Below are 24,246 nucleotides of genomic sequence, written 5' to 3'. Positions count from 1 at the left end.
CCTCTAATCTAATATTTACATTGCTTTATATGGAAAAGAGTTTAAACAAAGCCATTGACTGGCTTATCAAAATAGTTGCCTTTCTTGACTAGCTTTTGATGCTCTTCATGCTTTTGGACAACCAACCAGAAAAAGAAAAATGATAGGCACCCAACAAGTTGTTGGGATGCCTCCCAAAGATTGAGAACAATGAAGCTCTCCCACATTTGAACTTTATCCTCTTGAGATGAATGGGTGAACTGAAACTGCTCTCCATGACGCTCAACTTCATGCTCAGAGGTAAGCATGACTAGGGACGAATTACAGATCTCAATCTGTGCTAGATGCCTGATTAGACACCCTCTTGAAAATGTTGAATCAAAGCAAGCAACCTTGGATTCAGTGCTATGCTCTGATGCTTTGATATCTTGTTGGCTAGCAGAGGCTAGCTCTAACGATTCAACTGATGGTATGTGGACCGCTTTTTGCTGTTGCTGCAACTCATGAGTCTTTGATTTAGGGGTTGGTAACTTGACATCAATGGATGAACAAAAGACTTCCAACTCATCGCAAAAGTTGTACTCTTCATCAATCTCTCCACTGTTTCCTCCCATGACATGTAATGTCTCTACTTCACAACAGTCTTCATGATAGCTTGAAGAAACAAAAGGCTCCTTCTCTTGAAATGTAGGCTTTGCTATAGCATCATACATGGGTTGGGAAACAACCTCATGTATTTCAGCTTCTTTGTCATCAAGGACAAGACTGTCCGTATGCTCCTCCACCTTCAACTCAGTCTCATGCTCATGTTGCAGCTCCTCAACGTCCTTGACTTCCATCTGTTGATGATCCAAGACCTCATCAGTTGTGGACATGTCCTCTTCCTCATTCTTAAAGAAGAAAGGAAGCTCATCAAATAAGAGGAAACAATTCTCTTCTTCGTTTTCACTTTTTGCCTCGGTAGGGGTTCCCTGAGAGTGATTATCCTCTCGTTAGTCACTAGTGACGGGGTTGTGAAATTACATTCGTGACAAAACTATTGTGCCAAAATGACTAAAGTCAGGATTGATTTCCAAGTGGTAGTGGTAGCCGTCTCAAATCATTTGTAATCAGAGTGACAATGATCTATAATGTTTTCTGCATATGTGACAACAAGGACTTGGTTCTCAAACTTTTTATGTTGTGGCTGGATGTGTTTGTCCTCAATCACAATTGTTGATTGTTTTTGAATGGATGTGTTTGTCCCCATTCATAGGATGATGTAAGTGATTGGATGTGCTTGTCCCCTTTCATAGATGTTGAGTGATTATGATTGGATGTGTGTGTCTCCAATCATAATTGTTGTGAGCATGTGTGTGCCTGAAGCAGTCACCGGTAAGGAGGGATCTCAAACAGATCAATCCGGACCAGTCAGCAAGAGTAAACACAACGAAAACACACAAATATGATGGAGGCAATGCAGAACAGGTTATTTGATTGCATGAAATTTGATTACATCCAACCGGTAACAACCCGGTTACAACATACCGACACACAGGCCTGGTAGAATAGGTCACAACGGGGACCTTGAATCGAAGGATCTATCTTCTATGTACAAACTAGCTATCTGATTCTCTGATTTATTCTCAAATTGATTACATTCTAAAGCTTAATTACAAATATATATATCGATCCAAAGGATCCAGTTGGCCCAAAAGGGATCAAAACACGAAGAACAAGATCTAACATGAAAATAACAAAGGTCGGCCTCCGCCAAGGGATTCCTCCAGAAAATCCAAAGGATGAAACGTAGAAGGTCGGCCACACGCCAAGGAACATCGAAATCAACGCCCAAGGCTCCGCAAGCTTCGAAATGGGTTCCGGTAGATCACCAGAATAGGTCTCAGGCAATCGGTAACAAAGGAACAACCGGTAACAAGAAACTGTCATAACTGGTAGCGATATCTTGCCGGAAAGTGATCCAAATGCGATGTCGTCTGAAAGCAAGAAAGATGATCAAGTCTTCAAGTAGAATCCAACTCCACAGGATCCGGTGAGCCAAAACCGGGACACATAGAAAGGAAAACTGAAACTGCAAACAAAAAGCAAAACATAAAGGAAATGTTTTTGGTTGATGCAAGATTGTTCTGAACCGGGGATGCTCCTGCATTAGTGCCCCTGTTCATAACCTTGATGTTGGATAGATGTGGTTGTCCTTATCCAAACTTGATGTGAGATCTTGGATAGATGCGTTAGTCCCTATCCTTGGTTCCATGGGTAGATGTGTTTGTCCCTATCCTTGGATGAAAGTACACCAACCATAGTGAGGCTAGTTCCACTACTACTTGTCCTGAACAAATGTGTATGGCCCTACACTTACCTTATATTTTTGATGAGCTAATGAATGTGGTCATCAAGTATTGTGATGTACTTGCTCCCCATTTTCACACTAAGGGGGGGGTGTTGGGAATTAGTGTTCACATAGGTGTTTAGGTTAGCTATAGAGTTGTTGACAAACAACTTAATATTATTGTTAGAATATAATATTGTAAGTGTGGTTTGTTAGAATATTATAGGATAATATATTATTAATTGTATGAGAGATTATAGGTATGTGAGTTGTTAGAACAACTCATATTATTAGGGAGTGGTTCCTATAATGTAGGAGATTAAACTCCTATATAAGTTTGTTATGTATTAAACGGAAAATGACATTGCAATAGAAATTATATTATTGTATGCACTCTGAATTCCTTTAGTTCAAACACACATTGATTGTGAGTGGAATAAGGGGTACTTCTCGAGGAAGGCAGAATGAAACGTGAAGGCAGTTTAAGTAAGAGCAGCATCCTAAGTAAAATCCTAGGAAGCATATCCGTGAAAGTCACGCCCATGTAGATGCAGTCGAGCATTGCATTTTCTTTTTTAATTCCAGGCTTTGCCGCAATGTGAACATTAATAGATTATATCACACCCAAAAAGAATGAAAAAGATGATTGCATCGAGTTCGAGTTAATGGGCCCCCAAAACCCCTTTCTTTTCTGGCCATCATTGAGTCCCCACCACCTAGGCATCTATATGTAATACCACTTTCTATAGCTTCTGGCCCTACCTCTATATCATAACTAATGCTTGACAATAAAATAATTAGATACAATAGGGCATACTTTTACAATTTCTTTCTTGAGGACCCCTTATCAATTGGACAAGGTAGGTTTATGAAAAAATGAAATGTGAATGAAACTAATGCTTTACAATAGAGTAATTAGTCACAAAGTGAATTATAGACCAGACATAAGAATTCACTTGCTAATCTGCTCTATCATGCCTGCAGACTATTAAGAGCTTGTGCTATTGCAGTTGTATTATGGCTAAACTTTAATGGAATCCAGATAACTAATGCGTTGGGCTAGTATCTTGGGTTAGCAAATTTGCTGAATTGCCTATAAGCATGGACTGTTAACTTTGATATATGATTCTTTCTTATGGGTGCATAAAAGTAGAAGTAATGCTTGATGGTAGAATAATTAGTCACAATAGGATTTGTAAACCAGACAAGAATTAATGTGCCAATCTGCACTATCCTGCATTTGGATTCTTAAGAGCTTGTGCCACTTAACTTGTGTTTTGGATAAAGGTTGCTGGAATCCACAGAATTAACGCATTGGGCCATTGTCAATGCTAGCATATTTTCCAAGCTGCCTACAATCATGGACTGTTAACTTTGATAAGAAATGCTTCCCCTTTTTTAAGGTTTGTTTTTTGTATCCTTCTCGCTTCCCCTTTACCACAGCTATTTTGTCCTGTCATCTTGCTTTCTGAAGTGTATACCATCATTGATCACTCTGTGCTCCCACTGTCTTAAAACTCCACAGTTTGCTTATCCGCCCTTGTGTGCTGCATCATGTGCGTTTGGTTTTTTTTCTTAGAGATGCTGTTTCCTTTTATGGTTTTTACCTATTTTTTAATTTGGTCCATTCTCAACCCTGTGTAGATATTTTTCATTTTCTTTTTTCCTTTAACAAATCAAAAAACTTTTTATCTCTTTGCATGCCAGCTTATAGATTGTATTATTGTTAGAACTAGACTTGTTCTCTTTATGCTTCTATACCTCTTGTTTTCTAATCACTTTGTATGTGTTGGTGCTGGTGTGTGCACAATTACAAAATCGTGATAGATCGATAGCTTAGGAAAAGTAATATTTGTAAGAATTTGTAACATTTGTGAGATAATGATCACTTTTGGTTTTGAGATTCCCTCTTTTATCATTACGTGTGATATTGAATAAGCTTTGACTGTGTTGGTGTATTTTGTAGGCCATTCAAAAAGTCGACATTTTTCACAAGATTCACTTGTGATGAGACCTCTGGAAAACGGATAATATTGCAGGTACAGTCTAATTTATGGTCACTTGATTGAACACTGTGAATGTTTTTATCAGAGGATATACCATAGTACCTCACCTTTATAAAATACTTATTGATGCTAAGACAATCTCTTCAGTGGTTTCTTCTAATCTATGCATCTACATGTTGATGGTTAGTGCCTTTTCTCATCATTATTCACACAACATCCTTTGAAGCTTATGTTTAAAGCATTATAGGACTCAGCAAACTTTATTATTGGGATAAGGACTTTGTTCCCATCCTTGCTTCCATATCTTCTGGTGATTATTTATATATAATATAGCTGTTCCCTTATTTATTTATTCTTGCTACCTTGATTTGAAATGTTGTCCCTGTCCCTGTACAAGTATCCATACACTCGTTCCTGCTGCTGTCCCCATATCCACACCTATACATCTCTAGGTGAATATGATTTAAATCGAACAAAAAATAATCTTTCTGCACTTACATCATTAGAAATTTAAAGAATATAAGATTTTCTCTGTCTGAGTCCACATGTGATATTTATAGGTTGTAAAATACTTGACATTTCTTTCACTTAAACTCTTTGTACAACCTAAACAAATAAATTTTCATCTATTGATTTTGGCCAATAAAATTTGTTCAAGTACTTTGGATGAGCCATGTTTCTACATGTATATATGCGTTTAAATATGTGATATTCGTCTTCAGTTATACTTATGATTGACAATTCTATTTTTGGATAGAGAGAGACAAAGGGGCTCACCATATGCACAAAAAGGAAATTTATTTTCAATATTGTGGTTAACACTAGAATCCATATCTATGGCAAAAAAATAACATTGCAATATTTTACTTTTATTTAAATATTGTTTCAAAATTGAATTAGGCTACTTGAAATTTCTTAAAAATATAAAGAATGTCCAAGAGGTTTAGATCAAGTGGTTAAAGAATTGAGTTCTCATTGTTGAGACCCACTCAAATCCCCAAATAGTGACATCTAGGGTGAAATTTTAAGTAATTGGTGACTATTGGTTTTCCATTGTTTGGCTTCTGTGGTGATTTCAAAAGTTGTTATCTAAATGTTAATTCTCTTAGGAGATAAGTTTTTTATTGCTCATAAGAAGCTAAATATCAGTATTAGTTGGCTTAGATGCTCATTTGAGCTATATTTGTGAACTCTCTGATGTATACAAAAAATTATATAAGGATTTTGAATGAGTATATAGCTCCTTTTTTCTCTGTCTGGGGGTAGGGTCTGAGCATTGGTGGTTTTCTTGTTTTTGATTTATGCTGTAGAAATGTATAAATTCATCCTTATACATGGATGTAAACACGTGCATTGTATACATGGTGGATTCATGCATATATATGCAAGTAACAAGTGTCTTCATGTAATATCTATCTTATCAGCCCTTTACTGGACTCGAGGAAGAGCTGAAACATGCTTTATTGAGAATTAAGGTCCTAGGTATAGGATGGTAGGTGCGCCTATTGGGAGAAAGTTAAGAGGATAAAGAATTTATTGTAGGAGCTGCAAATTCTAGGATCACCAAAAAAAACAAAGATGCCTTTCACAAGAGAGTATGCAAGATAATGAACTTGCTTGAATATTGGGATATGACAAATGGGATATGTTACAAATGTACAAGAGTCCTTGCTTATAAAGGCAAGGTGAGATGTAGTATGAGAAACTATCTTGTGAAAAACATTAAATGCCTAATGAAAATATTAAAAGCCTAGGAAACTAATAGTAAATAAGGTGAACATGGCCTCATTATAACTAACTTCTAGAATGACACCGAGGACCTAAGTTAAGTTAACATGTGAATAGGTCCCCACTAATGACTAGTTAGGTACATAACCTTATTCAGACTAAGATCCCCCCTTATGTGCAACTTAGGGAGATGAAATTATTATGCAAATGATGCAAAATTCAAGGATGCAATATGGGTCCTGGCTACTAGGCCATGTTAGGTACCCATGTATAAATGATCTTTCAAAAATAGAGAAAAGGAGAAAAACCACTTGGGAAAAATCCCCTCCCCAAAAGAGAGAATGCAAAAAGAAGATCATATACAACTGATAGAATGAGTGATGTATGGAGGTCTCATCAATACCCCCCAAGAAGTACATTCATCACGAAGATACAATCATTATCCCCCCCATAAGAGGGAAAGAGAGAGACTAAGAAGCCCCCCAATAATGTTTAATCTCCTAAAAAAATGGTAAGTGTCTGAAGGCAAAACATGATCCAATGCTTACAAGCAACTTGTCTCCCCTTAGGTAGAAATGAAACCAAGTATAAATGTAGGAACGTTTCCCATTCATGACATGAATTGAAATATGGAAGCATGAAGAAGAATGATAATGCCTCTAAAAACTGCTCATGTGTCTCCTTGTCGATGAATGATGATGATTCCACAATCCAATTAGGTACTTTCCCAATCAATGAAGAAGGTGACAAGCTGGAACTCTACGGAAATTGATATTGAACAAGCTCCAAAGATGAATATGGTTTGACAAAAGGAGTGTAGTGGTTGTCATCAAATAGGAGTGTTAACCCCTCCAATGCGTCTTCCAAACTGAAAGACAAAGATGGTTTTGGTAGACAAGAATGATGGAATTCTCAATAGATGACTTTGCCTAAAGAATCAATGAATGTGAAGGTACATTAACTATCTCTGAATAAGAATCAAGAGTCTCTAAAAGCAACCTCGTTCTCATCTTCTGAGGTTTCAAAGTACTCTAAAGAATCAAACTCCTGAATAGCATCACAATTATAGGGTATCCTTTTTGAAAAGTGAAGAGGCACATCACAATCTGAAACAGGATCATCTGGAAATGGTTGAGTATCAAGATCTCCATATAGCTCCCAAATTTTAGTCCAAAGAGCATGAGGACACTCAAAATCAACAATAGACTTCAATATGTCATCATCAACATGCATAGCTATAACTCCTAAGACATTATCCCTTTTACAATTCCAAGCAAATTTCTTACTAGTTGTGTTAGAGGAAGGAATAAGATTATACAAATGTGGCAACAAATAAAGCCATCTAAGATGTTTAATAATGCCATCCCTCCATTGTTTATAGTTTCCTCTACTTAGGATGATTAGAGAAGGATGAAATGAAAAACCCATTACAAATTGTGATATTTCTTCAAAATTACAAAGAACTCTCAACATGAATATAGAAACTCCCAAATATGATCAATATTGGAAATGGTGGAAATTAGGAATTAGGGTTTCACCAAGTACATCCACTAAATAACCCAATTAACACAACATACATTGAAAGAGGATTGAACCCAATAGATATAGGTTCAATCCCAATGGGGAAAGGGTTGAGATTTTGATTGGATTCACTGGTTATTGTGGGTTATCCCCTTTCTTAGTTGAATTTGGAATGTATTTACGAAATTAGGGCAAAATGAGAGATATTTGAAGTAACTTGACGAATACGAAATGCTACAGATGTCCCATGGAGCCACAGACTGAGATCTAGGCGAAAGAATAGATTTGGAACCTATTCCCAGAATTTCAGCCTGATTTTTCAAGACCAGGTAGCATAGATCCACCCTGGTGCTCCAAATTTTCTGTCGTCAAAAGATGCACGTATTCGTCATTGTCGACATTGCTGAAATTCTCGAGTACAACTCCTGCACCTATTTCCTGCACATAGAAAGAGAGGGAAAGATGTTGTGGATAGGGGTTTGCCTAAGTCAAACCCTAGTTTAGGAATTAACCTTGAATGAAATAATGCAAATATTGAAATAAATGTTAAGGAGATATACCTCAGATTTGCAATTCTTGAGGATGATGCAATGCTCTTTGAATGTAATCACAAATGATGAATGTAATGACATGACAAACACATGAACATGAAAAACCCTAATCACACACACATGCTTGCATGAAGATTGATATAACTTTGCTCCACAATGCTTGAATGATGAATATGTTAGATACTTGATCAGTCTCAAAGACACTGAGAGGGGGGGGTGAATCAATGTCTAACCGGTAAATGAAATATTTAAACTTGTTTGCAACTTTACAACCCAAATTAATGTACCGGTAAACAAGCAATAAAGCAATAAAGAGAAATAACAGTATAACCATCAATGCACACCATAACACATATATTTTTGGCGAGGAAACCCGGTAGGGTAAAAACCTCAGTGGGATTTGTGACCCACAATATTTACTCACTGGCCAATATGAACAAATATTACTGATACAATAGGGGCCTACACATGCAGGAAGGCCAACAACCTAGAGCTCACTGCTCAATCACAAAAAGGAGTCACACTGACTACAAAATTGGATGATCAAATCCAATGACAATGTACTACTCAAAATAGCATCTACAATGCTTGATTCAGTACCGGGTTAAGCTCTGTCAAATACCTCTGTCATAAACCTTTCTTCGCTCTGCTCTACTCTTATTCGCTCATCAAAATTATTACATCAAAATGCATATACAGGTATTTGCTCTCATTTACCGCTTGCATTAATTACCCATACATATTTCGCATACCTATCACACTTACAAAATGACCTATAAGATCTCATACATATGAGTCTTTACAATACATCATGTCGGCTATACAATATAATTACAATACAAAACAATAGAATTTACATGTTGGCTGGGGTGCTGGTAAGATCTTCTGTTGGTGTAGACTGGGTGCCGGTGAGAATAATCTTGTTGTGCCTGCCGGTGCCGGTAGATGATGTTTGTTGCTGGTGTAAGCTGTGAACCGTGTTACCAGTTGGTTGCCATCAATGACAACATCAACTATTCTCATTTGAGTGTAGAATGCCAACAGAATATGTAGCCTTGAATCTTTGAAGATGCTTGATGATGAATGCTTCACGAACACACAAATAATATGGATGGAGTCTTAGATCTAAAATGAATTGATATGATGTCTTTATATAGGGTTCCCTAGGTAAATTACCGATTAGGCTGACCTCCAACGGTCATGTGTAGCCCAGGGGACTGGAAACCATCGAAGATGTGAAGGACCAGTCCCATTTCAAATTGGGGCCTGTTTGAGGGGGCCTAGGGCATTTTGGGGCTCCCTGGTCCAAACCAGAGCACTCCACGCCCTGGTCCTCCAACAAATAGGACCAATACAAAGAGAAATGGGGGCAGGACCTCCAAGATGGGACCCACCAAATGCTGTTCATGACATGAAAGTTGGAGAATGGGGTCAAACTGGACCTAGAGAGGGGATGGAGATAGGACACACTAAAGTAGGAGCACAAACATGAGGTTTAAATTAGATCGGTTATGATTTACGACACTATAGTTTGAAAAAAAGGTCCAATTTCAGGCTCAAGGGGGCCAAATTGGGTTCATCGCACTTAGCTCATGGTAGGTCCATATTGTTGGAGTAAATGTGGTTTTCTCCCATTTACATAGGCTTAAGTTTTACTTAGGTGGCTGAAATAATACTTTATAAGACATTAGTTGCATAATATTTCATAATTGCATAGTGCATTTTAATATTTGTAGCTGGTAGTTGGATATTGGTTATCTCTACCTCATCACACCTTTGCTATTTTTATAGGGTGTCTGTACATGTTTATCATCTCAATACAATTATTTGCTCATTGGTGAAATAGCGTTATTGCTCCTCTTATGCATTGTGAAGGTGGTTGTGCTTGTAGATTGTTGTTCCTGGGTGGTTACACCAACACATATGACCGAGAGTTTTAAAAAAGTGCTGCTTGTCGGTGGCGGCACTGCCAAGTGGAGCGGTGGAAAACTGGTGGCAGTGGGGTGTCGAGTACCTGCCCCCCAACACACACACACAACTACGCCCTTGTTCACTATGTGATTGTGTCAGAAGAACTAAGCGCTCAACCTTTTAAAAAACCTGCAAATAAAATATTTTATTTTATTGAAAAAAATAGGCCCACATACTAGATAGTGTATAGGTGATGCAATAGTGATGCAAAAATCGTACAAACTAATGCAAGGTGATGCAATGATTGTGCAAGCATTGTGTAGGAGAATGGAATGTGCTTGAAAATGTGCCAGATTCTATTGATTGTATAGAGAAGACGCTTGCACACTATGGAGTTGTACGGTACGGATCCATATGGCTGTATGGATTCTATATGATGATAGTGATGTTGAAATTTTCGTTGATGCCATGGGTGGCAGTCTCGTATTTTGATGATTTTACATGCGTTCCTAGGGTTTTTGAGCCTTTCCGACAAGTATATTTTGGCCCAATGTGCTCCAAAAAATAAGCTGCCTCCCAGATGTGGCAACTTGCCCAAACTTTAAACCCCCGTAACTTTAGCAAAAAATGTTGGATTGAGACGAAATGAAAGACAATCTTGACTTTATCAACCGTCTTGGACTCAACGGTGAGCTTAGACCTCCTCCTACAACACATGCCAAAATCACTTGCAATGAAACCCACAAAAAATCTCTCATTTGGCAATGGCTCTATCCTTAGATTTGAGAAGGGTTTTGTATGGTCATGACTTTGATACCATGTGTGATGTCCCCATCCAATCTGTAAAACCAAACAAGCAAATTGTTTTGAGAAAGCTCCTTGTACTATCTTTATAAATGATAATAGCCAATACAATGAAGGACAAATGATTAAGATCAAGTATAGGGGCATTACATTCTTATCATTAAAATATGATTGCTGCATTGGTGATTAATACTGAAAAGGTTATTAATGATATCATAAAAGAGATGAAGATATTCTATGAATGTCAAAATGGGAGATGTACAATAATCAACAATAAAAAAAGGATGAGCAGCGACTAAGTAAATATCAATCACCCAAGTCAAAGAAATTGATAAGCAGCGATTACACTTTATATGACAGCGAACATGATGCTGGTAATAATGATCATTACAAAGAATGTGAAAGAGAAATCAGTGGCTGGTATTCATGTAATGGGACAGCGAATCTATTTACAAAGGTGCAACAATTGTCTTATGAAGAATGGCAACTTCATAGTATTAAGGTAGTAGCTATTCATAAGAGAATATGATCAGTGATGACATTATTTTGACAGCGAACTATAAAAGGCAGTGAACAAGTGATTACATTGATTTAATTATAAACAACAAACCATCGATGGAAGACAACTGGTGATCAGCATGTTAATCAGTTATATGATATTAAGGCAGTAATTATTGTAAACAAAAGGCAACGATCAGAAAGTGCAAAGGGTCATAAGAGAAGCATTCTTTTTATCAAACAAAACAATGATTTATTTAAGCCATTAATGTGCAGCGGCTTGTCATAAGCGATACATGTATTAGTTATGACTTAAAGTCCTCTAAGCAGTTTGTATATGCAAATAAAGTCAGTAGCGATTCCTAAAGGGTGTGAGTATAATAATAGATAAAATATTCCCTTTGAAGTGAGGCAATTTGAAGGGGTATGATTTAGTTAAAAGAAAAGCTAATACAAGAAGTACGTTTCAGTTTGGAAGAATAATAAAAAAATATGTGATTTGTGTTAATGAAAAGGTATGTCTTTTAAATAAAGACATCACTCTCTTAAGAGATGCATCTCTGTTGGCATATTCCATCATTACTCGTGTGATTTGTTTTATTGTTCGTATGTTTTAAGTTTGTCATTGTTTGATTGTATATTTAGGAATCTGTTAGTATATTGTTGAACCTGTCATACTGGAATTTCCACGGGTTTATTCCTATTCTATTATATAAATATTTTGTTCCAATGCAATGAATTCAACCAGAGCCTATGCTCCTAATATGGTATCAAAGCGATAACGTTTTTGTGCCTATTCTTTAGTAATGACAAGCTAAATCATTTCCTTGACGTTAGATGTGCTGGATTATTTGTTTGGCCTTGATAATCTCAGGGATGGGGATCTCATTTTGAACTCCTAGTCATCAGAGGTGCACTCTGCATTAGAGTCGCCCATGTTGGAATTATCAATTTACCGATCGATGTGCAGTTCGTTTTGCGTTTCCAAAGGATGTTTTGAAGAAGAGGAGGTTGTGGTGTATGTTGTGACTGTGTAAAGAGGTACTCATGTGCTGTGTATTCTCTATTTGGTGGCCTTCGTTTAACATATTTAACTTGGTGGCAATCATTCTTTTGGGTTCTCTGTAGATTGATCAGAATCACCACTTGACCCGAAGTTCGCGCGCGTCTGTGGATGGTTGACCTTCACGGACAAGGCCACCACATCTACGGCTCCACCACCACATTTGTAGACGGTTGGTTACAAGCACAAGCTAGCAATACTATGATCTAGCTATTGTGAATTGGATTCCTCCATTCCTCTTCGCGATCGATGGTGAACTTCACAGCCAACGAACATAAAATTGTCTGCAAGTTGCTCAGTATCCTACCGTTCATTACTCTACCAAATCTACTATGGTGATTCGCTAGTTTCTAATTCATTTGATCTCTTTGAAGTCTCTTTAGCCTGTTGCATTATGTTGCAACATTCACGATCTCTTTTATCTAGCATCCATGAATCATTCTGGAGACGATTTGCTGAGTGGTACCTTCATCGTTTGAAGGCATCGATTTGTTTGTCGCTGTCTTCAAAGTTTTTACCTGAAGTAACTATTATCATGGCGATTGGATGTGCTATGGTTGAATAACCTGTGGTTTCTTTCTTTGATACAATCGGTAGGGGTGGTATCTCTGGCAACATTCCCGCATGAGAGAATGCGGTGGCGACTCTTTTCAATTGCAGTGGCAGGCCTCTTCAGCTTGACTATGTAAGAGGATAGATCTGTAATATTATTTCATTGTCTAGATTTTGTGGCTTATTTTTATTTTTTCCCTTCTAGAGTCTGTCAAATGTATGAGAATACAATAGGTCCACAGGATTTACACCGTGGTATGACAACATGCATTCATACTTGTTGCTAGCAGTAGTTAGATTTTTCTATCTTCTTGCATAGGGTCATTACGCTAATAGGAATGTGCCAAGCATATTATTGGATTTAGGAAGTCTGAAAAACAAAATAAAAATAAAGTTGTAAGCCTATGCTTTAAACAAACTAGTGTATTTTTTAACTATTCCAAGGGGGTGTTATTTTTCTTCCTTCTCTACCACAATGACAGGAAGTTCTCCAAAGTTTCTACTTCCAGACTCTCAGTTGCTATGTGGAAATAATTATTCCGCATGGAAAACCAAACTCAAAACTCAACTCGAGTTTGAGGAAGTTTGGGATGTGGTGAGTGGTACCACAATATGCCACAAGATAGATGTTGATGATCAAAGAAAATTTGATCAAGCTGACAAAAAGACAAACTTGATCATTTTATTTAGTGTGTCTGATGAAGTTCAGCCTTTCATTTGAGACTCGTCCACAGCCAAAGATGCATGGGACAAGCTTAAGACGGTGTATGAGGCGAAGAATCAGAATTAGATCCTGAATTTGCAGAGTCAACTACACAGCTTGAAGCTGAGGAATGAATAATAGTTGGAATCCTTTCTCCAAAGGATTGCTGAGTTGAGAGCTTCCCTGCAAGCATTGGAAGAAACAATTGATGATGCATTCTTGGTGCCTATTGTTCTATGGGCACTACCGTCCAAATACAAGGTGTTTGTGACAATTTTGAATGTCACAGAGACAATACCCACTTTTGAGAAGCTAGTGAATCTCCTTCAAAAGGAAGAGTCTATAAGCCAGGAACATGGTGAGGAGGATCATGCCATGACGACACATTATAAAGGCAAGAAGCCTTTGAAACAATTCAGTGGACCTCCCAAATTTGGTAATTCATCTAGCCCTCCAAAGAAGTGTCCAATATGTGAAAGAGTTGAACATGATGTGAAAAATTGTTGGTACACCTCCTTCAACAAAGGATCATTCAACAAACCACCTCCAAAGAAGCCATTTCAAAGTGGCAAACCACGATGGGAGCAAAAGGACAAGCAAAAACAACAAAGCAATGTTGCTGAAGTGAAAGATTCTCCAGACGACGAATGTGTGCTTTCACCCCACAATTCAAAAAATGGTTCACAATCAACCTCAATTTGGTATGTGGATTTAGGTGCTACAAAGCACATGATTGGACAGAAGGAGTGGTTTGTCACATTGAAACCCCATCGCGGTATAGTCACTCTTGGAGATAATGACATCAAAGGTATTGGTGACATCTCTTTGAAGTTCGGCATACATTGTTGTAGGCTTACTAATGTCTTGTACATGCCAGGACTTACCAAATATCTTCTTTCTATTAATCAATTTCTTGATCACAACCTTAGGATTGAGTTTGATAGCCATAAGGATAAAAAGATGTCTTATCAAAGACAAGTCTAAAAATGAAAAGATTGTTGCAAGTGCAATTGAAATTGGAAAAATGTTTAGGCTTGATACAATTGCTAATCATCAAGCCTTAGTGACTAAGGATGGTGATGTAGCTATGTTATGGCTTCACAAATTTGGTCATTTGAGCAGTAATTACTTGCTGACACTAAGTAAGAAAAGCATGGTAAAAGGGCTTCCCTATCTTGAGAAGTCGAGGGCTATTTGTTCCAATTGTATTGCTGGAAAAGAACATCGTGCACCCTTCTATCTTAGTGAGCATCGTGCAAGCCATCCATCACAGCTGGTGCATACTGATTTGTGTGGTTCCATGCCACCTAGTCATAATGGATTTAGGTATTTTCAGCTTTTTGTTGATGATCACACAAGGAAAATGTGGATATATTGTTTGCAGCATAAAGATGAAGCTTTGTGCTATTTCAAAGACTTTTGCTCTCTTGTGGAGAAAGATATGGATCATCATATTCGTGTCCTCTGCTCAGATTGAGGGGGGGAATACACCAGCACAAAATTCTCCACATACTTGAAGGAAAGTGGAATTCGACATCAATTGACTACAACATGTACACCTCAGCAAAATGAAGTTGTTGAACGAAGAAATCGCATCATCTTGGAGATGGTTAGAAGTATGTTGATGATTCTCAACTAGAGCGCGCATGTTGGGCTGAAGCTGTTCACATAAAAGTTTTTCTTTTGAATCGTGCACCAACCAAAGCTCTTGATGGCATCATACCAGAAGTAGCATGGATAGGGGTAAATCTTTCTATCTCTCATCTTCGTGTGTTTGGATGCATAGCCTATATGCATACTCCTGAACAAAAAAGGAAGAAACTTGATGAAAAATCAATGCAATGTATTCTTCTTGGATATAGTGATGAATCTAAGGCATATTGCCTTATGGATCCCATCACAAAGAAGATTTACATCATTAGAGATGTTGTTTTTGATGAGAAGAATGATGTAAGTTCTCCTCCCATATCATCATCTACTTTAGATAGTGCTCCTATATTCAACATGGATGGTAAAAAATGATGGGAACGTTGATAGTCAATCAACACCCACCAATATCACAAAACCATTACCAAAGTGGTATACTAGTACCATTCAAGATGCAAAGCAAGATGGAGTTCCAGACACTTCCACTTCAGGTCCCAGGACTCGCAACATGGCTCGCAATGAGGTAAACTTAGCTCTAATGATTACAGTTGTTGAAAATTTTGAGCCATCTAATGTTCAGGAAGCACTAGAATCAAAGCCTTGGAAAGAGGCTATGGATGCAGACTATCAATTTTTGGTGAAAAACAACACTTGGGAGCTTTTTGATCTACCACCTGGAAGAAAGCAGTTGGATGTAAATGGATATTCAAAACTAAGTATAAAGCAGATGGTAGTATAGATAAAAGTAAGGCTAGACTTGTAGCCAAGGGCTATGCCCAAAAAGAAGGGATAGACTATGAGGAAACATTTGCTCCCACAACAAAAATTAAAACAATTAGAATGATTTTTACTTTAGTTGCACAATTTGGATGGAAATTGTATCAAATGGATGTAAAAAGTGCATTTCTCAATGGAGACCTTAAGGAAGAGGTCTATGTGACCCAAATAGAGGGATATATTGCACCTGGTATAGAAGAAAAGGTACACAAGCTTGTTAAGTCCCTATATGGTCTCAAACAGGCTCCTAGAGCCTGGTATATTAAAATTGATGAACATCTGCTACAACATGGTTTCAATAGGCATCCATATGATCCAAATCTCTACCTCAAGGATCAAGGGGAGGATATTGTGATTATTAATGTATATGTTGATGACTTGGTTATCATAGGCAGCTCGGAAGCAATGGTTGAATCAGTGAAGAATGATCTCAAGATGGCTTTTGATATGACAAATCTTGGGCTACTACATTATTGTCTAGGCTAAGAGGTATGGCAAACAAATCACCGTATCTTTGTGTCAGAAAAAATATGCCAAGACACTACTTGAGAAATTCAGAATGATAGATTCCAAACCCATGTCTACACCTATGGAGTCAGCATTGCAGTTATCTACATCTGATACATCTCCTCAGGTGAATGCAACTCTCTATCGACAAATGATTGGAGGTTTGATATACTTGACTTACACCAAAACATATATTAGTTTTGTTGTTAATTATCTATCAAGATTCATGCAAGAACCAAAAATGTGTCATTGGAAAGCAGCAAAATGGGTACTAAGGTATATCCAAGGTAGAATGAATCATGGTTTGTAACATAAAAAGAATGATCAATTCCTCTTGATAGGGTTCATAATGCAGATTATGCAGGTTCTATTAATGATAGGAAATCCACTTCTGGATTTGTTTTCTTCCTAGGTTCAGGGCCTATTTATCAGGGAAGTAAAAAGCAAGCCACAGTTGCTCGTTCTTCAATAGAAGTAGAATATTGTGTAGCAAATATAGCAGTTTGTGAAGCAATTTGGCTATGTCGCATATTAGAAGGATCGGGGGTACCTCAAAACCAACGACAGTCCTCTATTGTGATAATCAGAGTGTTCTCAAGCTTGTTCGTAATCCAGTGTTTCATGAACGAACCAAGCATATTGAAGTTGATTACCACTTCATACAAGAACATGTTCAACAAAACAACATACAACTCCAATTCTGCTCAACTCAGGAACAACGTGCTGATATCTTCACCAAGCCTCTTGCACGTGTGAATTTTGAAAGTTTTCAGGGTTCTCTCATTAGTACTTTAAAGCAATGATGTAATAAGGAGGGAATGTTGGCATACTCCATCATTACCCATGTGGTTTGTTTTATTGTTCGCATGTTTTAAGTTTGTTATTGTTTGATGGTATATTTAGGAATTCGTTAGTATATTGTTGAACCCGTCATACTGGAATTTCCACAGGTTTTCTCCTATTCTATTGTATAAATATTCGGTTCCAATGCAATGAATTCAACCGTAGCCTATGCTCTTAATAATCTCTTCATAAAGATTTGAAGGTATAAATAAAGATCGGGAGTGGTGAAGAAGGTGTGTGTGAAGAATTTACTTTATTTACCATATTCCCATTGGGGAGCGCTCAAGGAGCAGCAAGGAATTATTCCTAGAAGCATAAAAAATTAGTATTATATCAGACATGGCTTCTTAAAATAGCTTGTATGTTCATAAGGATTCTAATCAGGAAAAGCAACCAGATCAAAGACCTTTAAATCTGCTACATAAAGGCAGATATATACTTAATTATATTGCATGATTTTAGAGTCATAAAATCACGAACAGAAAACCACCATATAGGCAGATGTGTAATCAAATTGATGCATGAGTTTAAGGACATTATTCTGTAACAGAAATCAGATCCTAATAAGGATCAAATTTATTCTCTTGTGCACATAAATCAGACTTTATATCAGAAATTCAAGAAAGCTGTATTCATTCTTAGTTATCTAATAGATTATTATTCATCTTTGATTGTTCATCTGTTCAACAGATTGTAACTTAGTGAATATCTTTCAATGTTCCTGTTGTCATTTTATGACACCCTTGGTCCATCAGTGAGAACCGATCAGAGATATGTTCTATGGACCAGCGCTGCCTCAGTTGATCAAAGAGAAAACAATGGAATCATGAAGTGTTGTCCTCAACCCTGGAACTTCGGAAACCCCAGGTTCCCAGGTTCCCAAGTTCCCAAGTTCCTAAGTCTTCTCCTCCTCAACCCTGGAACTCCGGAACCCCCAGGTTCCCAAGTTCCTAAGTCCTTGACCCCGAAACTCCGGAATCCCGAAATCCCGAAATCCCAAGCCTACATCTTTCCAACTTCGGGAACCCGTGTTTCCGAAGTCTTCCGTCTTCCCAACTTTGGGAACCTGTGTTTCCGAAGTCTTCTGTCTTCCCAACTTTAGGAGCCCGTGTTTCCGAAGTCTTCAGTCTTCCCAACTTCGGGAACCTGTGTTTCCGAAGTCTTCCAACTTCCTTCCGGCTTGCAACACTTCCAGATGGCGTGATCAACACTCAAAGCTCTTAATGCTCCAACAGCTCTTGCGACTTGTACACCTTTCATGGAGCTACAGGGGTGTATTTAATGATTTTTGCAGGTGGAGTACATGGCCATGCTTATTTGTGGTTACTTATGTCATGCCTGCATGCTTTGACTTTGGAATGTCAGGCAATCCACCTTCTGGAAGTCCCTTTCTTCTTGGGATTGCGTTGTCAGAGTATGGCCGGGTAGCTTGCATGTACACAATGTCAGGTGCATCCACTTCCTTGCATTCCCTGACTGACATTTCCTTGCACACACAAGGGTCAAGGCTTCTCTTCCTTGACCAATGGTCTCTCCCTTGCGACCAATTTTCTATATAAAGGCTGTTAAGCCTCATTGTAAAGGGTTCTCTCCTTGCTGGTTTGAGCTATTCTATTCTCTTTCACTTATCTTAAAGACTTGTATTTATCTTGCATTTCTGCAACTGTAAGTTTGGCCATTGGCCTTATAATGAATTGAAATCATCATTCTTGCCTTCTTCAACTTATGCATGTTGTGTATGTGTTCTTACCTTCATTGTAAGTGTATGTTTGTGGTTTTCTTTCACATATATGCTGTGTTAACTTGTTTTTGGGTGTGACTTGTGGGAAACCTTCTCCCCTCTTGACATTCAGCAAGTTCTAACCTCCATACATGTGTTGATTCATGCAACTGAAGTTTGTGCATCTCCTGGGTATTTCAGTTGATTCTTTGTGCCAATTCTGGTGGGAGAGAAACATCTCTTATCTTGGTGCATCACCTCCTTTCATTTTAAGCATTTCTCTCTTCCCTTTTCCTCTGCAAGCTGTTAGGATAGGTTTAGAAGTAAGATTTGGAGTGTTGAGTTGGTTCAACACTTGCACTTGGATTGAGACGGAAGCCGGCCTTCTTCGGGGATTCAACCCCCTTGCGCAAGGTCCCACACTTCGGGGTTGTTTCCATGTTTCACAAGGTTGTTGAGTTGATAGCTCAGCAAGGGTGCAAGCTTTTGTGATAACAGTTCCAATAAGGGACATTACACCATGTAGGAGCTGCAAACTCCAGGTTCACTAGCAAAAGCAAAGATGCCTTCCACAAGAGGGTATGCATAATGAGATTTCTTGAATATTGAGATATGAGATATGGGATATGTTACAAATGTATAAGAGACCCTGCTTATAAATGCAAGGTAAGATGTAGTATGGAAAACTACCTTGTGAAAAACATTAAATGCCTAGGAAACTAAAGTAAACGAGATGAACATGGCCTCATCATAACTAACTTCTAGAATGACACTTAGAACCTAATTTAACATGTGAATAGGTTCCCACTAATGACTAGTTACATTCATAACCCTATTCACACTAGCAGTTATCTTTTTTTTCCTCTGATTCCACATTTTCTATATATCTACATTTACATAATATGGTGGGGTTCCAGTGCCAAAGGACTCCCTTGTCTATTGATGAGCAATAAATGAGGGTGTAGTCCTTTGTCTTTTGTCATTGACACTGTTTTATTCTTGGTGCTTGTTTGTCTTGTGAATATTGCTAGCTCTTTGGCAGATTCTTCTTCCTAGTAAAGTGTATGAACTACCCTTTTTCATTATTTTGATTCCTGAGCACCTGCAGCTAAACTCTTTATTCAAGGTTTATTCCAAACCTTGATGTTCCAAGTATGTTTCAAAAAATTATTGGGATTTTAGAGCTTCATCCTTGCTTATGGGTATAATGTTATCCTCTTTTATTTTCAATACGAATATGATGAATTTTGGCTTGATTAAAAAGAATACATGTATAATATATTTAGGATTTCAATACTATATATCATAACAGCAAAAATCTTTGTTGGGAATCAATCATGAAACCAAAACGTAAAGATATATTGAATCAAATAGGAAAAGGGGAAAAAATGGGTTAGGATTAGGGGAAAAAATGGGTTAGGATCAGGGGAAAAAAAAAAAAAAATCAGCAAAAATAAGAAAAATGAAATACACTTTTACTTCCAAACTTGATAAATTGTCTTCTAAATAATTAAATATAAACTGTCTTTTAATTTTGCAGTTTTCAACAACTTAAATACTTAATCATTTAGTATTTTAAGTATTTTCCACACAACCATCAAAGTTATGGAAAATATTTAAAATATGCCCAATGTGATTTTCAATCTCACCACCAACACCAAAAGTGCATATGACAAATGTCTATTTGAAACTTGGCATTCTCCAAAAATGACAAACCTCTTTGAGAAGTGCGGAGTGTGTTGGGATTAAAGTGCGTCAACCTTTGAGCCATAATATTGATTATTGGATTTAATTAATTATTTGGTGCATAATTGTTTATCCTAAGTTATTAACTTCCTAAGTTGTCATTCACTTTGTGGGTCCTCTTGGAGATGTGGCATCTCATATGATAGGTGATGAGATGGCATTATTTCTATTTTTTGAGAGATGAGATATTGAGCAATATGTATTTTTTAGGAAGTTGGCGCCCACTTCAAAGATGCTATATTTTAGGATGATGTTGTCACATGTTTCCATTTTGGACCGAAAATTGATTTGGCAAATTCTTACGTTGACTGAAGAGTCTGGTTGTGTAGGTTTCTATTATAGGATTGGAGTTGGAATTAGCAATTTTTTAGTCTTATCTCTTTTAGCTGTCCAAGATATGGATGAGATCCTATTTGCATGGGAAGGTACACCTAGGATAAGGATAAGCTCAATTTTTGTTTTGCAAGTTGAGTTAGAACTTATGCATGTTGATTATACTTCAGTATTGACTTAGCAGGTGAAGGCTAAAGTCCTTTCATGTCATGTAAACTGATTTTATGCATAAAGGAAATATTTGGATGCCTTACTTGTTGAGGATTGAGTCATTTGATTAGTAGGTGTAGTTAGAAATTGTGCATGTTCTCCGTTCTGTAGTTGCATGCATGCAGAGTTTGTGGAGATGACACATGGCAGTCTTGGGCACCCAATCTTGAGTTCTATATATACTTGCAGTGTTAGAGCATTTTAGGAGAAATGTTTTTCAGAGACACAGTTATGTTGCTGGAACAGTGTTCCATGGAGCTTCTTGACAGGGGGGCGCGGGGACAGGGGTAGTAAGGGCCTTATGTTTGGGGGACAATGGGGGGATGCTAGTGTGGGGGGGGTCATGAAAATAACATTAAAAACATGAAAATGATTGCATTGAAAATTTGAAATTTGAACATTAACTATGATGGGCAGAGTTTTGGAACTTTGGCAGCAAACTACAAACCAAGAAAAGTATTAAGAATTGCAAATGAAACTTTGGCTTACTAAGTGAAGTTTAAAGTTTTAAAATAATAATTAAAAAAGTTAAAAACATAAAAAAATGTGGAAATGATTGCATAAACAATAAGAATGGTGGGTGAAGGTTGGGGTCAAGGTGTAGTGCCCCTTGTGGGGGTCTTGATTATTGCTTTGACTATGAACATGCAGAGATTTGCAACCAAAGGATATGTATTATGTAGACTTTTATGATCATGATTCATCATTGGCCTATTAGTTGCTTAGATTTATAGTTTCATGGGGGTTTGGGGCCAACACCAAAACGAGGTTGATGGTAGCACCCCTTGTAGGGGTTAGGGGCTAAGAGAGAGAGATGTAGATAGATAGGTCTAGATTTGGGGGGAGAGAGAGAAGAGAGTGAGATAGAGAGAATTGGAGAGAGGGGATAGAGGAAGAGTGATAGGGAGAGAGATAGGTCTAGAGTTCAAAGGAGATAAAGAGAGTGAGATAGAGAGAGCGAGAGAATGTTGATAAGAGTTTGCTGATTACTGAAATTTGACTAAGTTTGAAAATTTATAAATCTTCTAAAATCTAAAATCTGCATTATAACTCCTAGAGATCTGAAACCACTCTCAAACATCCTGCCAATATATACATGAAATATAATTTGGAGTATAAGAAAGGAAAAAGACATATTGAAATGTGACTTTTTCCTTTCGTATACTTAAATGTTATATTTCATGTCTATATTCTAATGAAGAGAATGAGATTGACTTAAAGACAAGGATTCCATTTTCATCGAGAAACTTTTTTGGCCCTAAACGAGGAAGAAGGTTCAACAATGGGTTCAGGTTCCTCATGGGGGGTACTATGATTGCCAGAAGGGGAAGGCAGCATTAGATTTCCATTTCTTAAAGGCAGGGCCCTCTTCCTTTTGGATTAAGGAAGGAATTTAAGTGCAGGGATGAACAGAGCTGGCTGGGGTAAGGGCCAGGGTATACTGATAAAGACACTAAATAAACCCTTGGCGAGGGGGCATGGTTTTACCAATGATCAAAACCTTTTGGATAGATTCTTCAAGCAAAGAAAACAACCAGAAAGCAAACTTCATTTTGACCTTATGACGAAAATGATTCAGCATTGGAAAGAGATAAGCATGGAACCACTTATAGCGGCCCTCAAGGATTTTGTACCTCATTAGCACCTCTGCTATCTTCTTCCACATGCCAAGAAGATCATCCCTATTGAAGCTGTTCTGCAACATATTCACTCTCCCCACATTTCATGAACCTACTCGTCGCCTATCGGTAGTTACCTTTGACCATTTTTGGAATCTTGACACCAACTAGAGACAGCCCCGTTGTAGTGGCAATCAAGTCCATAGAAACTTGAAAGGAAATAATGTGAACATAAATGGTGCCAGCTTTCCAAGAATTGGCAAATTCTGCTAAAAGAATAGAGTCATAGCTATTCATGGCTTCTGTGTATGATGCAAGGTTGCCTTTTTGAAGAATAGTCCAAATTGCTTGATTACTCTTTATACTTTTGCAGTCTTTCGACCCAATTTGCAGGTTTCCTCCCATGGTTAACAGAAAGATGATGGTAGGAGAATAGGTTCAACAAATGTCAAGTAAGGCAGCTAACTAGAAACTTCTTTTCTTTGTGACAAAAACAAGGTAGAGGCAGCATTTTAATTTGCCATGATAGTTCGAGAAGGGATAATCAATCTCCTTCTATAATCTTTTATAATGAGGAAACCTTTTAAGTGTTTGATCCATCATATCAATAGGGCGTTCCATTACTTCTTCTAATACTAAGGACTTTGAAAGCTTTCGCCTCGTTCTGAGTATTAATTTTAACATGGTCTGGGAGAAAATTGGCATCGTTCCACATCATGATCGAATTAGTTTGGGATCCCATATTTGCAAGTAGGTCTGCCATCAAGTTTCCCCTTTCTATACACATGCTGAACTTAGTGATCCTTTAAGTTAATCATGTTATAAAGTGTCTCCCTTATGATATCTTGATAGAACCAGCTAGGATTGGCTTTAGCTTGCAACATATTGATGCCATTTTTGGAGTCCCCTTCTATTATCACTTTCATTATACCTTTATTTATGGCAATTGGAATACCATGGAAGATGGCCGCAGCCTCAGCATAGTTTGAAGATTGAATTCCTAGGTTGACAGCATAGGCAAATATCATTATACCCCTCAAGTCTCTTAGAATTCCACCCCTTCCCGCTTGAACCAGGTTTCCTTTTACAATTTTATTGTTATAGGTAGTAAAGGGATATTAATAGAAGAATTGAAGGCAGAATCTCTTATAGTATTTGCATGAGACATCTCAATCTATTATATTACTGTTTGGTTTTAT

The 24,246-nt window shown here is 37.6% G+C and overlaps 1 protein-coding gene across 6 annotated transcripts in view; it reads left to right on the top strand.

Moving 5' to 3' along the window:
• The window catches only part of LOC131075666 (uncharacterized), a 103,193-nt gene that overhangs the window by 62,455 nt on the left and 16,492 nt on the right, over window positions 1–24,246 (top strand). For all 6 annotated transcript variants that reach the window (XM_058012523.2, XM_058012514.2, XM_058012539.2 and 3 more), the window contains exon 4: window positions 4,275–4,347. In XM_058012523.2, coding sequence (XP_057868506.1) covers window positions 4,275–4,347 — 73 coding nt within the window. The remainder of the gene's footprint in view (window positions 1–4,274; window positions 4,348–24,246) is intronic.

Source organism: Cryptomeria japonica, chromosome 10 (assembly GCF_030272615.1).
Source record: "Cryptomeria japonica chromosome 10, Sugi_1.0, whole genome shotgun sequence".
Taxonomy (NCBI): domain Eukaryota; kingdom Viridiplantae; phylum Streptophyta; class Pinopsida; order Cupressales; family Cupressaceae; genus Cryptomeria; species Cryptomeria japonica.
The sequence above is the reverse complement of the archived record's forward strand: the minus strand, read 5'-3'. Positions and strand labels throughout refer to the sequence as shown.